The sequence below is a fragment of the Acomys minous genome (genome assembly GCF_964271855.1).
Source record: "Acomys minous genome assembly, chromosome: 3".
NCBI lineage: Eukaryota > Metazoa > Chordata > Mammalia > Rodentia > Muridae > Acomys > Acomys minous.
Window position 1 is genome coordinate 55,950,948 of NC_140485.1, and position 17,095 is coordinate 55,968,042.

At 47.3% G+C, this 17,095-nt stretch overlaps 1 protein-coding gene and 1 pseudogene across 2 annotated transcripts in view; both read left to right on the forward strand.

Annotated features, from left to right (window-relative positions):
- The window catches only part of LOC311593775 (high mobility group protein B2-like), a 529,125-nt pseudogene that overhangs the window by 233,429 nt on the left and 278,601 nt on the right, over window positions 1-17,095 (forward strand). The gene's annotated exons all lie outside the window — the stretch shown is intronic.
- PTPRJ (protein tyrosine phosphatase receptor type J) overlaps window positions 1-17,095 on the forward strand; it is a 154,068-nt gene that overhangs the window by 131,719 nt on the left and 5,254 nt on the right. Inside the window, exons 11-22 of the mRNA XM_084774773.1 lie at window positions 76-207; window positions 2,287-2,497; window positions 2,600-2,724; window positions 3,733-3,820; window positions 5,321-5,362; window positions 6,318-6,405; window positions 7,728-7,818; window positions 8,816-8,889; window positions 8,986-9,120; window positions 10,842-10,961; window positions 14,331-14,491; window positions 15,269-15,404. Coding sequence (XP_084630899.1) covers window positions 76-207; window positions 2,287-2,497; window positions 2,600-2,724; window positions 3,733-3,820; window positions 5,321-5,362; window positions 6,318-6,405; window positions 7,728-7,818; window positions 8,816-8,889; window positions 8,986-9,120; window positions 10,842-10,961; window positions 14,331-14,491; window positions 15,269-15,404 — 1,403 coding nt within the window. The remainder of the gene's footprint in view (window positions 1-75; window positions 208-2,286; window positions 2,498-2,599; window positions 2,725-3,732; window positions 3,821-5,320; window positions 5,363-6,317; window positions 6,406-7,727; window positions 7,819-8,815; window positions 8,890-8,985; window positions 9,121-10,841; window positions 10,962-14,330; window positions 14,492-15,268; window positions 15,405-17,095) is intronic.

A 17,095-nucleotide genomic window follows, 5' to 3' on the forward strand; every position in this document is an offset into this window, starting at 1 on the left:
CACATTCTCTACCTGGTAGTTTTTCTCCTTCTTTGGTTTTAACTGTTGGGTTTTGATTGTTTTGTATTGTTTTAGACCCACCGCCTCCAGATGGATCCCCTAATATTACATCTGTCAGTCACAATTCAGTAAAGGTTGAGTTCAGTGGTTTTGAAGACAGCCATGGACCTATCAAAGCCTACGCCGTCGTTCTCACTACCGGGGAAGGTAAGAAGGGGCCGGCGGCATGGGTTAACTCATGACATAAGACATAACACACACACACAGACACAGACACACAGACACACAGACACACACACAGACACACACACAGACACAGACAGACACACACAGACACACTCCCCCCTTCCACACCCCCACATCCCTCCCCCCCCCCCCCGCCCCAATCTTCTTTTCTCTTCTCGTTTTTTCTTTTTGAGTCAGAGTTTCTCTGTGTGGATCTAGCTGCTCTGGGACTCGCTCTATAGACCAGGCTGGCCCAGTACTCACAGAAATCTGCCTGCCTCTGCCTCCTGAGGGTCGGATTAAAGGTCTGGGCCACCACCGCCTGGCTTTTTCTTATCGCTGTGATGAAACACCATGACCAAAGCCACTCATAAAAGAAAGCGTTTAGCAGGTTTACGGGTTCAGAGGATTACAGTCCACGATGGTGGAGAAAAGTCACAGTAGCAGGAGCGCTTGGGAGCGCAAGTCTTGATCCACTGCTAGGAAGCAGAAGGGGCGGGGCTCACACCGGGACTGCATTTGAAACCTCCAAGCCCACCCCTCAGTGACACGCCTCCTCCAACAAGGCCACGTCTCCGCATCCTTCCCAGACAGCTCCACCAACCGGCGACCAAGCATTCAGATACATGAGCCTGTGGGGCCATATTCTCGTTCACACCGCGACCGTGAGTGAGGCACACTGGTGACATAAGTGCACGCCTCCCTCCAGTGCAGCCTGCGCTTTGGCTCTGGTGGGGCTCCAGCTGTTGTCTCGATGCTCTGAAGGCTCAGTTAGCAAGTACCTCAAGCTTTCCTGGCCTTGAAGTCCCTGTCACAACTGTACAGCACCTTTGTGGTGGAATGGAAACATGGGGCGGCCATCCCTGCAGCTGTTTATACACGCGCGGTGGCTGGCCAATGTAGGGGCACTTGCTCTTGAAAGCAAGCACAGAAAGCTTGCTTGTGGGGCTCCGTGAAGGGCGTCTTCCGGGAGAGAGCGGAGGGGAGCTGGGATGGCTCTTCTGTGGCAGTAGGAAGGGTGTCTCTGATAGCTGCACAATACCTGGTTTTACACAAACCAGGGCTAGGGAGATAGCACGGTTGGTAAAGTACTTGCCTTGCAAAGTAAATAAAGAGCTGTGCATGTGACACACCCTTGTAATTTTGGTGCCGAGGAGACAGAGACGGAGAATCCCTGGGCTCCCAGGGTAGTCGGCTAGGCTGGCTTGGCGAAGTTCCAGGCTAGAGAGAGACCCTGATGCAAAAGCAAAAAAGAAGAAAAGGCACAAGGCGCTTGAGGAATGATCCCCAAGCTTGCTTCCACACACATATGGACACATATGCACACAAAGTAGCTCACACACATGCACCTACATCTCTGTGAACACAGATAAACATACTGGTGGTCTCCCTTGCCCTCAATTTTTAAAACTTTGAGTCTGTTTCCAACTCTTTTTTTTTTTTAAAGATTTATTTATTTTTTTTATACAGTGCTCTGCCTGCATGTACACCTTCAGGCCAGAAGAGGGCACCAGATGTCATAATAGATAGATGTGAGCCACCATGTGGTTGCTGGGAATCGAACTCAGGACCTCTAGAAGTGCAGTCAGCGCTCTTAACCTCTGAGCCATCTCTCCAGCCCCTGTTTTCTAACTCTTTTGTCACTGAATTTGTTTTCAACAAATTTCAAACTCAGACCTACGCTGACTGAAAGAGATCCTGTTGCTTGGTGACCAGGCCAGTCAAGAGCAGCCTGACACAAGAAAGACACAGGTTCGGGGCCAGGAGGTCAGGGCTAGGTAGGAGCCCAGCTTCACAGTGTGGGCAGTGTGGCACAGGCAGGTTTCCTCACCGTTGTTTTTCTTGCTTGAGACTAGGGATCGTCAGCTTTTGTGAGAGACTCATGTTGAAGGTATGGAGTGGTAAAAGCCAAGTGCTAAGGATTCACCTGCTCCCGGAGATGCTTGAGGGACAGTGGCTGCTGGCATCACCATCCAGCCTCTGTGTCGTTATTGAGCTATTTTGTGACCCTTGCGTTTTTGTGCTGCCGCTCCGGATTCACCTTCTGTGTTCCTTTCTTAGCTGAGCCACCTTCTGCAGATGTTTTGAAGTACACATACGAAGATTTCAAAAAGGGGGCCTCGGATACGTACGTGACCTACCTCATCAGCATAGGAGAGAAGGGGCGTTCCCAGGGCTTGTCGGAAGTCTTGAAATATGAAATTGATGTGGGGAACCAATCCATCACCCTTGGCTATTACAACGGGAGGCTGGAGCCTCTGGGCTCCTACCGGTAATGTCTGGGTCCTTGCTGAGCCTCGTGAATGTAACATTATGTACCATGGTGGTAGACACACTTCAGCTGCCTTACTTCTTCTCCCTTGTCTCCCCGCAGGGCTTGTGTTGCTGGCTTCACTAACATTACCTATAGCCATCAAAATGACAGAATCATCAACGGCGATGAGAGCTATGTGTCTTTCAGTCGATACTCCGAGGCCGTGTTCTTGCCTCAAGATCCAGGTAGAGGGAACAAAATCCCTGACATCAACATCCCTGACATCAACACAGTGGGTTTTGTGCCCTGCGTCTGCAGGAGCCTGCTGTCCGTGCCCCTCTCTTAGGCATCTAGGAGGGTCGAGGTGCCTGGGTCTTTTCCTCTCTAAAATGGACACATCCTTTGGTTTTAGGGGTCAGCCTAGCTCCCCAGTCTGGGGTGCTTGGAAGGCCTGCTCCCTACTTCTCCTTCTCTAAAACCAGTCACACTTTCTGCAGATCTCTTAGTCCTTTGCTTTCGAAGTCATTTGTGGGTTTGTTTGACTTAGTCCTTGAATGTTCACGTTAGAAGGAGCCACAGAAATGGTCTTAGCCAGCCTCTGCTTAGAAATAAGGCTTCCAAGGCCTAGAGGTGGGGTGTGCCCAGTGTTACACAGTGGCTTAAATGCAGGCCTGAAATTCTAGCCTTAAACTCCTTGTGAATTGCCCCTCCTACCCAATACCACAGAACTAGATATATGGGAATTTCAGGGACCTAAGGTGAGGGTTCCCTCCTTCAGAACGGAGAACGGTGCTGACTGGTTGGTTAGTCTGTTTTTCTTAACTACTGAGTAGAGTAGAACAGATTACCCAGAAGTGAAACTCAGGGGGTCCCTACTCAGCCCCCTTAGTAGCCCATCAAAAGTAAGCTTCCATGCTATGTGGGTGTGGTGTTGTGGGTGCTTCTGCTTAGAGGTGACAGGAAGAAAAACCACTGATCTAGCTGGCTCAGGCTCCTAAGTTCACAGCTGAATTGAGACCTAGGGAAGGGTTGTGCTGTTTCCAGGACCGTCCTGTTAGTGATGGGCTGAGGGTAAAGAAACCAGCCCCCCGAAAGCTGCTCTAATTTTACATCCAAAGATACTTACTTCTCCCTTGTGCGCACCACACCCCCTTTCTCCCTGAACCCTATGACTGTCTCAGGCTGGTTGTTGGGGGTAGCACATGGCCCCTCGTGAACGCCATCTGAAGTGCCTCTGTTGGAACCTCCCGCAGGTGTCATCTGTGGAGCAGTGTTCGGATGCATCTTTGGTGCCCTGGCCATCGTGGCTGTGGGAGGCTTCATCTTCTGGAGAAAGAAAAGGTGATATTGCTTATGGAATCATCATGCGTGTCAGGGAACTTGGCATTGTAAGGACCTGCAACCGTTTGTAAAATCAGAGGGAATAGTTGAAAGAGGCCCTGTGTTCATCACAGCCTCGCCATCTGGCCAGTCTTGTTTCCCCCTGACTCCAGTTGGAGGATTTGATGCTGGGCCTCAATCCCAGCCACATCAGGCCGACACTGTACGCAGGGAGCTGCTTTCAAGCCAGGAGCCTATGAATGTGTTAAGAGTCTCCTATGGTTTCAGAGTTGGCCAAGTTGGAGCTCAGGGTCCACTCTCACTAGCTGTTGGAAGGCTTAACATCCTCTGTGTTGAGCGCTGGACTCAGGGAGCTGGGGACGCTGGCAACTATCTCATTCCATGTTGAACACCCTGTGATGTAATTAACTAGTGAAAACAGTAGCTCACCCCTAGTCAAGTGCTGTCACACACATTAATGTCTACCCTGCTTTGTTCACATGACCTGATGGAGGTCTTCATTTCAGCCTCGTTTTAAGTAGCTGCCTGGTATTTATCATCATTTATTTAACCATTTTATTGGACATGCTAATTATTTTTGACTGCAGCTACATGTCCTCGTCTCTAGCCTTTGGACATGCTCATGATTATTTTCTTAGGCTGAATTCCAAGCTGGATAGTTACTGGTCAGCGGGCATGCTTTCTTCGCATTTTGGTACATGCTGCCGAATTGCGGTGTGTTTCAGCACCAGGCGGAGCTGAGCCAACAGCGCAGGTGCTCAAAATGGCAGCATTAGATCTGATTGTCTTTCAGGGCTTGCCCTCACTTCTTTGCAGTAATTTACACAGGGGCTTCCTTAAAAGCAGAGCATGGAATAAGGAGTCTTGCTTTTATGGTAATGGGATGCGTGCACGCATAAACACACACACACACACACACACACACACACACACACACACACACACAGAGAAATTCCTAAAAGTTGCTTGAATAGATTTTGATTCTTTTCAATGAGAAATAGTTTATAGGTTTTTAGTCTGCATTTCCTGCTTTGCCTGTGAAACTGAGTACTGATGAGCTGGTTATGTCCTGGGCTGGTTACTGGTGATCTAGGTCTATGTTGGGCTGGGTCTAGTGAGCCCACCCTTTGTTGGGCTGGGTACTGGTGAGCTAGCTCTATGTTGGCCTGGGTACTGGTGAGCTAGCTCTATGTTGGCCTGGGTACTGGTGAGCTAGCTCTATGTTGGCCTGGGTACTGGTGAGCTAGCTCTATGTTGGGCTGGGTACTGGTGAGCTAGCTCTATGTTGGGCTGGGTAGTGGTGAGCTAGCTCTATGTTGGGCTGGGTAGTGGTAAGCTAGCTCTATGTTCCGCTGGGTACTGGTGAACCCCTTTAGTATCCTACCTGAACCACAGCCTGGGGAGAGTGTGTCACTGTATATGTAAAAGGTGGCAAAGCAGAATGAAGGTTTTTTTTTTTTAATCTAATGGGCCTTTCCCCCCCCTTTTCTTCCAAAATAGGAAAGATGCCAAGCATAATGAAGTGTCCTTTTCTCAAATTAAGTAAGTCTCTGAGTTACAAATGTATTTTAAGATTTTCAGTCCCCCGATCTGTTCTGTGACTATATATAGCATATTTTTTTTTTTTGATAGAAATAGCTGTCATTTTCCCTGATTGACAGATTGGCCACAGTCATCTGGAAGTTCTTGCTGTTTTCTGCAATGAGTCTTTGTTTACTGTTTTCCTGAAGCCACCTTTATTTTTGTTTCCCCACATGTTCTTCAGTCTTACTAATAGGGTTCTGTGTGTGTGCATGTGTGCGTGCGTGCGTGCGTGCGTGCGTGTGCGTGCATCTGGCGTACCTGTGTACCCAGGCCAGAGAGGATGATGGGTATCTTACTCTTAGTGATGTTTACTGTGTTCCCTTGGGACAGAGTTTTCTGCTAAATCCAGAGCAGGGCTGGCAGCCAGCAAGCTGCAGTCACCCTCCTGCCTTTACCTGCCCCAGCACTGGGGTTCCAAGTGTCTGTGGCCACACCTGTTGTTATAAGTGGGTGCTGCAGATTGGAATTCAAGTCCTTGAGCTTAAGCAGCAGTGCTCTGACCCCCTGACCCATCTCCACAGGCATCCCCCCCCCAAGTAGGTAATTGTCATATTTTACAAAAGTGAGTGCGTTATCACGAGCCAAGGAAAAAATTATTTCAAGTCACAGACATGGTTGGTTATAGAATAGGGCTGCTTTGGTGATCCACATTTCATTGTTTTCTAAATAACATTACATTAATCTCTAGCCCACGCCCCTCACTGTGTCTGCCTTTGTTCTTTTGAGTTGATGCTTACTTCCAAAATGAGCACATCTTTCTAATTGCTTTATTTTCCTTTTTCCTTTCTATGATGAAGACCTAAAAAGTGAGTAGCTTCATTTTTATAGCTTTCACTTTTATGTTTTGAGTATGATTTGATTGGATGAAAAATAAGCAAGCCCAAAAAGCCAACACATTGTTTTATTCTCCTAGATCCAAGTTAATCCGAGTGGAGAATTTTGAGGCCTACTTTAAGAAGCAGCAAGCTGACTCCAACTGTGGGTTCGCAGAGGAATATGAGGTACATGGCTGTAAATTTTTTCTTTTTCTTCCTTTTTTTCTTTTCTTTTCTTTTTTTTTTTTTTGCCATCTGTTTGTGGTAAAGCTTTGGGTGAAGAGGTGGTTTAGAGGGGAGAGAAGATTGTGTTGGACCTTCTGGGGCACCCTGCTAGGAACCTCCTCATGCAGACCGTCACTTCCGGTAGAGTATGTGTTTAAGCTTGTGGATACCTGAAGATTATCCAGAGAGAGAGAGAGAGAGAGAGAGAGAGAGAGATAGGGAGGGTTGAAGCAGGGCCCATTAACTAGAGTCATTAATAAGCAACATGAGCCGTCAAGAAGCCGGAGGAGTGGTTAAGAGGCCTGGGACTGGATAGCTGTGGGGTCGGAGCTGACTTGGGATGCTGTGGAAACCCCGGCCTACGAGCTTCTTTGCCAGTCTCTTGTCTTCGAGACACTACTACCTTCTGTCTCCCCAAACTAGTTGAAGAACTGTCCCCTCTCAGAAGGTCCGTGCATGCTTGCCCCCCGACACACACACATGATACGCCTCCTGCAGTCTGCTTTTGTACTCCTAGACTCCTGCTCGCAACCCCATCACAGTCCGTCCTCAGTGTCACCACTGCCTCCTCCAGGTTCCTCAGTCTTCGTCTGTTGTATTTGTCCTTACGCTGTCTGCTTCTCTCTGTGGCCTGTGCGCCTCACTCTGCCATGCTAGGCTAGTGACTCCTGGCCACGCCCCCTTTAGCTTTTTAGCCCCTAGAAGGCAAGAATCACCAGGTTTTTTTTTTCTTCCTTTTTTTTTTTTTTTTTTCTTTTTCACCTCTGGTTTAGTCTCAAGAGCGGCCATATCAAAGTACCATACGCTGTGTGGCTGAAGACAACAGACTGGTTGTCTCACTGTTCTAGAGACAAGAGGCTCAAAGTTAGAGTGTCAGCAGGACCTGCTCCCCACTTAGCCTCTTAGGGGAGATCTCTCCGTACTTCTCCCAGGTTCTGGAAATCCCCGCTGTCTCTTGGTTTGGGGGAAGCATGGCTTCTGCCTCCACCATCACCACATGAGATGTTTCCTCTTGTGTGTCTGTGTCTCTGTACCCATATTATGACGACATTACCTGTTTTGGCTAAGGAGGTACCCTAGTCCAGTGTGACTTCGTTTTAACTTGAATGCGTCTTCCACGGCCACACCCTACAAGAACCTACTCACAGGTATTGGAGGTTGGATGCTCAGCACCTCTTTCTAGTTAGCGCTAGCTAGCCTGTTCCATCTCCGAGTTCCTATTTTTTTCCTACCACACCCCATGCCCCGATGAAATGCACACACCTCTTTTGCTTTGTTTGCAGGATCTGAAGCTGATTGGAATAAGTCTACCTAAATACGCAGCCGAAATAGCGGAGAACAGAGGGAAGAACCGTTATAACAACGTCCTGCCCTGTGAGTCATTTTATCCCTGTCACCTTCCCTCTGTCCCTGGGCCACCCCACCCTGAACAGTAGAGAGGTGGGGAACCAGTGACACCCACTCGCTGGTTCTCCACCACCATTCAGCCCCAGGTATTCCCACAGCCTTTTACCTAGAATGAGCCAAGCACTCTGAGGAGGGGGATGGCATTTGACTTAACCTGTACCTCTTCAGCCTGGAGAGTAGCAGATGGCGGTGAAATGGTCATTTCGCAGGCGAAGAAAACGAGCTGCCATGCTAGATGGCCCAGTCACGGTTACATTCTTATTCTGCTTTGTATCGTTCTGGGTGAAAGGGGCAGCAAGAGGAACAGGCCCCGTGTCACTCTCTCCTTGCCTAGCTCTTTGATTGGTCGGCCATGTTCCACAGCTAAGTGACAGTCACACTGAAGTCTTTTCCTGCTTTTGGGAATTGCCGCGCGTGTGTACCTGTGGATCTTGGGGGGTCAAACTTAGGTCATCAGGCTTGGCAGCAAGCACCTTAAGTTAAATGTCTTAGCCGTCTCACCATCCCTGTAACAGCTTTTTAGGGCAGTGGGAAGAGGTTAATTTGGATGTTTCCTCTGCCAGAGTAGAATAGGCTCTTGAGTTCAAATTCTGCCTGCTGTTCCCCCAGATGGAAGGACTTGGAGATGTCACTTCATCTCCGAAACTCCTAATTTTGAAATCTTGTAAGCCCGTGGGATGGTTTTGTGACATGAATAAGGTTGCTTATCACCTGACCTGCTCTCAGCAGACCCCAAAGCTGCTGGGAGCAAGGTCTTACTTAGTCTGGGAAGGTGAGAACACAGGCCTTGCCATCAGGCTGCCTAGGTGCAAATCCTAGTGTCCACGGGGATCAAATGAAGTTGTGACTAAAAGTTGTGTGAAGCCGCGTGTCAGCCAGTTGGCACTTGTAAAATTTTTCTCGTGTGCAACTTTCCCGAAAAGTGCGTCAGAGTGAGGATCTTTCTTTCCTTTGATGCCAACAGATGATATTTCTCGAGTCAAGCTTTCAGTCCAGACCCATTCGACGGATGACTACATCAATGCCAACCATATGCCTGTAAGTGGGGGGCTGCTCCCACAGCCCTAGGGCTTCTCTGAGTAAGAACACGTCTGCCTTTGTGTGTCTGATGACGACCGGGCTTCCTATCCCTAGGGCTACCATTCCAAGAAAGACTTCATTGCCACACAAGGACCTCTACCCAACACTTTGAAAGACTTTTGGCGTATGGTTTGGGAGAAAAACGTCTACGCCATTGTTATGCTGACCAAATGTGTGGAACAGGGAAGGGTAAGAGTCTTTTGGAAAACCGTAAATCGATTTTTCTTGTGGAGGGTGTCTTAAAAATCCGCCTGCCTCTTAAAAAGCAGCCTTCCCTTCCCAAACATTAATACTTTCATCCTTAGAAAAATCTTCTGTATTTTTAGCCTTTAGAGAGAATGTTTTAAATCTTGAAGACATTTTCTGTTATGGTTTTGGTGAGCTCATATAAGTGTCTGTGACTGACTCTCTGCTGCTGGACTTAGTGAGTGGGTTAGTTTAGTTAGTCCACCGGGTTAATGCAGCGGGCACTGCAGGCCTGGCGTGAGATACTGGAGACCATGTGGCCGTTGTCAGCTCTGTGCCCGTAAAGCCAGCGTGTCTAGTCTCTTAAGCAACTGGCTCCTAAATTACCGATTTTTAAACTTAGTTTTTGACATTAAAAGCAAAATTTGCCTCATGCCTGTAATCCCAACACTCAGAGAGGCAAAGACAGGTGGATCTCTGGGAGTTCAAGGCCAACCTAGTCAATAAAGTGAGTCCAGTACAGTCAAGGCTACATAGAAAAACCCTGTCTCAAAAAACAAAAACAAAAATAAACAAACAAAAGGCAAAAATTCAGACTTCTCTCTAGGCGAGTTCCAGCAGCCCCTCTCTTCCTGTGTGGCTTGGAACCCTGATGTCATTTCTGTCACAGATAAGATCTGTTCTAGGAATAAAACCTCATATTTCCGTAAATAGAGACAAGTTGAAAATATACATGCCAAATTAAAAAAAATGTGTACCTGAGGAATGAGCATTACTATTACTTCATGAAGGATTATTAATTACTATTATTTAGTGTTGGGGTTGGGGGCTGGAGATGGGGCTTTGGCTGAGGCTGTGCAAAGCTTGTGCCATGCTGCAAACAATATCCTAGCTATTAGTATTCTGTGCTTTGTGTGTTTTTGTTTTTTTTGAGACAGGGTTCACTGTTAGCCTAGGCTGCACTTGAACTTGTAGCAACTCTCCTTCAGCCCCCAACTGCTGAGATCACACACATGCACTTCCATGCCTAGAATAAGGTCTTTCTCCCTCCTTCCCTCCCTCCCTCCCTCCCTCCCTCTCTCCCTCTCTCCCTCTCTTAAGTTTAGATTCCTTTCTTGAAGCCTGACAGTTGGTCCCTAAGCCAGTGATCCTCACACCTCCTTGGCCATCAGAGCCCTCAGCAGGCTGTTTCTGCCTCAGCGCTCCCTTGTGAGCAGGGCGGTCCTGACAGCATGGTGCTGTGGCTGCTGATGGCCAGGTGTTCACCACGAGCGGTGCTGTCCTAGGTGGTAACTGGAACCTGTTAGACATCATTCCTTAGCATTGGTTTTATTATTATGTTGTGTGTATGGTGTGTGTGTGTGTGTGTGTGTATGTGTGTGTGTATATATACTTGCCACGGCAAATCCATGGTCAAAGGCTACCTTCCATGTGATGTTTCTGGAAATGGGGTCTGAGCACTGAACTCAGGTCTGTAGGCTTGCAAACGAGCAGTTTATCTGCTGAGCTACCTTACAGACCTGAATCACTTCTCTTAAAGAGTCTTTTATGTTACTGTGACTTGTCCGTACATGTGTGTATCTCTGTTTGGGTCAAACAAAACCAGTTAAGTGGCTGAACAGTCCCCCAGTTTCAGTTTTCATGACTTGTTCTCCGTTGTTGAGGCTTTGGTGTTGGTGAGTGTGGGATCCCTGTGTTTTCATACAACCAAACCTGTGTTCTAGACCAAATGTGAGGAGTACTGGCCTTCTAAGCAGGCTCAGGACTACGGGGACATAACTGTGGCGATGACCTCAGAAGTTGTTCTTCCGGAATGGACCATCAGAGATTTCGTGGTGAAAAACGTAAGTCAAGATTGATCCAAGAAAATTATTGGATATTAATGTTAAAAATTACTAACATTTGCTGCACGAGAAAAGTATTTTTGCTGCTGCCGCCTCCTCCTCCTCCTCCTCCTCCTCTTCTTCTTCTTCTTCTTTTTTCAGAATTAAAGTGCCCATGTCTCCATGCGCTCTAAGGAGCTTCACTTTCTTGAGAGGACTTTTGTGTCCTTTCTGATTAAATGAGTCCTACGAGCATGGATATGTCAGTGACACATTTCATTTCCTGGAGGCCCTTTGGGTCATCTGGGTGGGGACGTGCGTTGGGGGCGGGTGCTTACAGCTAGGAACAGCTTATTTTAATTCTAGCATTCAGATTCTAGCGCATTATGCACCATTCTCCCTTTCCCCCAAAAGTTGCAAAACCAAACCCAGTTAAATCACACAGACATTCTAGGAGGCTGAGGTTATTTTTAACGTGTTTGAAAGTAGAGAAAGTACCCTGAGTCAACACTGATATCCACAGCTGAGTGTGCAGATGGGCTTAACATTTGGCAGTTCATATTGAGGGCCTCATAATGCTTATCCCCTTTGACCCAGTGAGCTCAAGTTTGAGACTCCGACGTAAAGACATCATGTGGAATTCAGGAATATGGGCTCGTTAGTGACAGAGCTCAATCTCAGCATCGTTTATTTTCAAACGATTCCTTATTCGGAAGGAACAGCTTCTTTAAGAGACGAGTAAGCTCTGTGTTTGTTTGCCTTTCTCTTGGGCATATGTCCAGTATCTGCTGTTTTATTATCTGTAGTACATGTCCTTTGATAATTTTATCCATGGCCACAGTATATTACCCACAGTATCATACCCACCACATCAGCATTGTTTCTGGTGTTGAACAACTTGGAAGCCACATACACGGCCTTTGGAGAACGGGTAACTAGGCTCTGGCTGTGTGGTGCTGCGCCGCCGTCCAGCTTTCAGGGAAGCTGTGCGTGGTGCCGACAACAGCCCGTCTTCTCACCCTGCTGCGCTGTCCAGCTGCGAGGTCAGCCAACGTGGGATAGAAAGTACTCAGTAAAAATCGTGTTTGTGCTTCACGTGTGCACGTTAGGTTCATCATTCCCTAAGCCACACGCTATAACAGCTTTGTAACATATGCTAGGTAATAGAAATAGTTTAGGGATGAGCTAGGTATATAGTCACATGTTGTTGCATGGCAGGGGTGTGTTCTGAAGGGATGTGTCTGTGAGGAATGTGAGCATCATGGACCGTACTCGCAGATAGTGTAGCCCACGATGCCCCTGGGCTATGGAGGGTGGACTGTCACATGTGTCATGTGTATATGACTGTTCACAGGAGTGCGTGTGCAGGTTGCTTGTGCACATGCTTGTATTACTTTGGGATTCTGAGTGTTCCCAGGTTTTCCTGGGATTAATCCATATGGATCCTGAGGGATGACTGGAATTAGCATGGGGGGATGCCAGTGCTACATACTAGGAGACAAAGCTTTGAGACAGTGTCTCACGAGGTAGCCCAGGCTGGCCTTAAGCTCATGAATGTCTGTCTCAGCCTCAGGACTGGAATTAGAGGTCTGCGTTGCCATGCCTGGCTTAGCAGCTGTGCAGCGGTGTCACATTTTAACAGCGGCTGATAGGTCAGGTCCTAGTTTGTAAGAATGAGCCTTAAAGAACACTAATTCTTACTAGTTCCTGGGCCTCAAAGAATCTGGCCTCGGGAAATATTTCAGGTCCTCCTTAGGAGATGTTTAGCACACACCAGTGTGACCACCTAAATAAGTAAGGTCACAGTCGGTGAGAGACCTCTAAACTACGTCAGGCTTATTTCTGCAGGCTTTGCCCGGCCAGATCGGCTGGCATGTCTACTAGCCGCAGCTGCTTCTGCTCGGCGTTCACTTTTGTGAAGGGGAATTGTGCACAGAGCTGGCGAAATAATGAAAGGAGCTGCGGTTGCCCTCACGGTGTCTGTGTCAGTGAAGCCACAGATTCCAGAGATTTCGTGGTCCCCACTGCAGCCTTTTCTTATTTAAGATCCAATATAGGCTTCCACGTGGCATTTCCTAAAACAGTGGTTTGTAATTATGTGAAATACATGCATATGTTTCCCTTTTATGGGATAAGAACATTACAGCTAGAGCTCTACTTTTTTTTTTTTATTATCACCTGTAGTCTGAGCCCCCTACCCCCCTGTTCCTTCACCCCTGTCCCTTGGGCCCCTGTGCCCTTGCATGCCTGCTTCCTGCACCCCTGCTCTCTGCCCCCTGTGCCCCCTCCCTGCCCCTCTGCAGAACTGCTTCTGAGAAGCTCCGCTTGGCTCTGCTTCTGTCCGTCTTCTCCTCCCTGCTCCGTGCAGCCAGCTTCTTCTCTCAGTAAACCCTCACGGTAATGTTTATGAGGTTAGTTGTCTGTGGTGAAGTTTCTCCATGCCCTCTCTCGTAGCTCTCAAACTTTGAATAACGTAAATTTATTGCTTTTATAACGAATAAACATTAAAACTTAGCCCCAGTGATGGAGATGCCCACCGCCCAGCTGAGGGGACATCTGGTAGGCTCAGGTACAGACACATGAGTATAGTTGAATCAAGACAGGAAAGGACAGGACTATAGGACTGGCCCCAGGGGACAGAGTTTTGTAATTACAGGTAATTTGGTCTAAGACAGAATACAAATTGGTATGGTTGACTAATTTTGTTATAACAGTGTCCACTGTCTTCTGCCTGCCAGATGTTAAATTAGCAGACTGTGTGTGTGTGTGTGTGTGTGTGTGTGTGTGTGTGTGTGTGTGTGAGAGAGAGAGAGAGAGAGAGAGAGAGAGAGAGAGAGAGAGAGAGAGAGAGAGAATATGTGTTCCTTTAGACCCCTATAGTTCTAAAGACTTGCATAGTGTTTGCTAGGTATGGGGTAGTTCCATATACTGTCTAGAGAGTCCAGGACTTACCAAGTGGTTCTTGTCCAGCAGGTGTGGATCTCCTGGGCTGTAGGATGGGGCTCGTGCACTTCCCAGGAGGAGCAGATGTATGGGTGTGGGGGTGTCACTGGCTGGTAGCTGGGGACAGAAGTGATCTAAACTCAAAATTGAACTGGGTGTGTTGGCTACACGTGGGCTGAGTATCGGGTGGGCACTCCCACTTCCTCTTAATCTCTGCCACCCGGCTTTATAGGGTCATGAAGGCCTTCCTTCCCGGGAGGGAGCGTTGTGAGGATTTGGTTATGGGGACCAGATGTACCGTGAATGGCATTTCTGGTTGGAACCATGCCTGCCCGTTGTGCCTCGGGTGCAGTCTGGTTCTCAGGCCCTGCTCGACTTCCCTAACTGTTGTGATGCCATCAGACATCTTGACTCTTTGGATCTCTAACCTGCTTTGTTGGTTTCTAGATGCAGACAAGTGAGAGTCATCCTCTGAGGCAGTTCCATTTCACCTCCTGGCCTGACCACGGTGTCCCTGACACCACCGACCTGCTCATCAACTTCCGCTACCTGGTCCGGGACTACATGAAGAAGATTCCCCCTGAATCACCCATCCTGGTGCATTGCAGGTAAATGTAGTTGGCGGCTCATGCCTGTGCAACAACTTAAAATGCAGTGAATGATATTATGACCTCCCCTCACCCCACCTCAACCTCCCCCCTCCCCAAAGCAGTGCCCAAGAGGAAGTGCAATAAGCAGTTGAAAATTCAAGCATAGTCTGCAAGAGGGGACTGTGGAGTAAGCCTGAGCCATGAGACTGTGGAAAGGGGTTGGCAAGCTATAAAGCCTGTCAACCTAGGTTAACCGCTTGTTTTTATATATAAAACCTCATCGGAACACAGTCATGACGGCTGGCATACTCATTTGCATTGTATTGTGTACTAAGCTGAAGGTATTTGCCATCTGGTCACTTACAGAAAGCGTGTGCCCTCTCCTGTAGTAGAACAGTAAGAATTTAGCATTAAAGACAAAAGAATTAATTAGAGCAGAGGCTTCGTCAAAAGATGGCGCTCTCTGCCCTAGGCTACAGGACCCTTTGAGTGGCATGGACTGTGAGAAGGTTTAGCAAGATTGTTTGTGACTTTTAACTCAAGTGAGTGTCCCTTCTGGCGTGAGGCTGTGGCTGAGGAACAGTGCTTGTGCTAGCCTCAAATAGTGACAGTGGAGATGTGGGTTATTGATGGAGGCACTGGGAGGTCTGAGGCGACTGACAGGCAGTGTGCTCGCTTCTGTTTTCTTTTCTTTCTTTTTTTAATTCTACTGAATAATTTTATTTCTTTTTTTAAATCATCATCATTATTATTTTTCTTTTTTAACATATGCATTTACTTTTCTCTGTTTTCTAGTGCTGGGGTTGGAAGGACGGGCACCTTCATTGCTATCGATCGCCTGATCTATCAGATCGAGAACGAGAACACTGTGGATGTGTATGGCATCGTGTACGACCTTCGGATGCACAGGCCTCTGATGGTACAGACAGAGGTGAGGCCACACCTGCGCCCGAGACTGCGCCCTTCCCCTCTGTCTCTAAAAGGTCACGTGGAATCATATGCTGGGCTTAGAGTGTCAGACTCTTCTAGATCTTTCTGGCACTTGTTTGTAAATTTCTCTTGCAGATCCTAATCTCAGTTGTAATTGAATCACCTGACACGATAGCACCAGTAGAACTATCCGTGTAGATTGTGTCAGGAGCATTCACCTTACTGCGTCAGGCTTTTCAAGCGATCGTCTTTAAAATAGATTATTTATTTTTATTTTGTGCGGATGGGTGTTTTGCTTGCATGTATGTTATCACATGCATGCAGTGCCCACAGAGGCCAGAAGAGGGCATCGGATCCCTGGAAATGGAGTTACAGGTCTTTGTGAACAGCCATGGGAATCAAACTCTGTTCTCTTGTTCTCTGCAAGATCTTTGCAGTGGTCTTAACCGCTGAGTCATTTCTCCAGCCCTTAAATTAATCTTTTAAGTTTCTTGGTTTGGTTTCTAGATCTTAAATTTTTAAATTTACAAAATAGAGTTTAAGTTTAATAAATTATGTTAAACTTAATAAAAATTTATAGGTATGTTTTGGTCTGTTTCTAAGAAGATCTGACCATTTTAAAGCTAGCAGAACAGATTTATCAACCTTTAATGGTAGAAAGTAGCACGTTACCCCTGAAGCAAAAATGCGACAACTTCTCCATGGCACCCGGCCTTGACGTGGTAAAGAATATGGGTGATCAGAGCTGCAGAAGGAAGACTGAGCAGTGAGAAAATGCACACTCAGTGTGTAAAGTGTGTAAAGCTGACGGCTCATCTCCTCCTGAAGTGTCCCTTGTAAGCACGTGTCTGAGGAACGTTCTCCTCAGAGTGCGGCTGCCAGCAGCTTCCTCAGGGGTAGATATTCCTGGGCCATGATGAGAGCGGAATATTCATTTCACTTCAGGCTGCTACCCTGTGCTGATTTAGAAACTCATGAATATGTGCTGCGTTTGAGTCTAGCAGGGCATGTTCTAGAGGTCTGGGTACACTGTGTGCTTTGGGGTGAGTTGCATGATTGTGGGAGAAAGAATGAACTTTGCTTTTGTGTTAGATTTTTATTTTTCTGCTATAGTTTTATAGTGTGAGAAGAACAGAAATTTTATTATCTGTGGATTATTCCCTCATCTCTTTTTCCATTTTCGTGTATGTGAGTGTGGTGTGTATTTGTGTGTTTATATGTGAATGTGTGTGTATATGTGTGTTTATAAGTGTATGTATGTATATGCGAGTATGTATGTATGCTCTGTGTGTGTGCTCTCTCTGTGTGTGTGAGTGCTCTGTGTATGTGTGTATGTGCAGTTTGTATATGTATATATGTGCTCTGTGTGTGTTCTGTGTGTGTGAGTGTGTGTCTGTGAGCATATGTGAGTAAGTATGTGTGCAGGCTTGTGCATGTGTGTGCATGTGTACTGCACATGTGCACGTGTGTGTGTGTGTGTGTGTGTGTAATTGTTCTAGATTGCTTTTCCATTTTATTCAGCGATGCACGTTCTCACAGTGAAGCACGGAACTTGAAACTGTGGCTAGTCAGGGTGGCTGGCTTGATCTGGGTTCACCCCTTCTTCCAGGGCCACACCCACCCAGCGTGTCCATGGTTTGTGGATCTGCCGCTTAGTCTTGCTGCTCTGTTGCAGATGCTTTGACTGCTGAT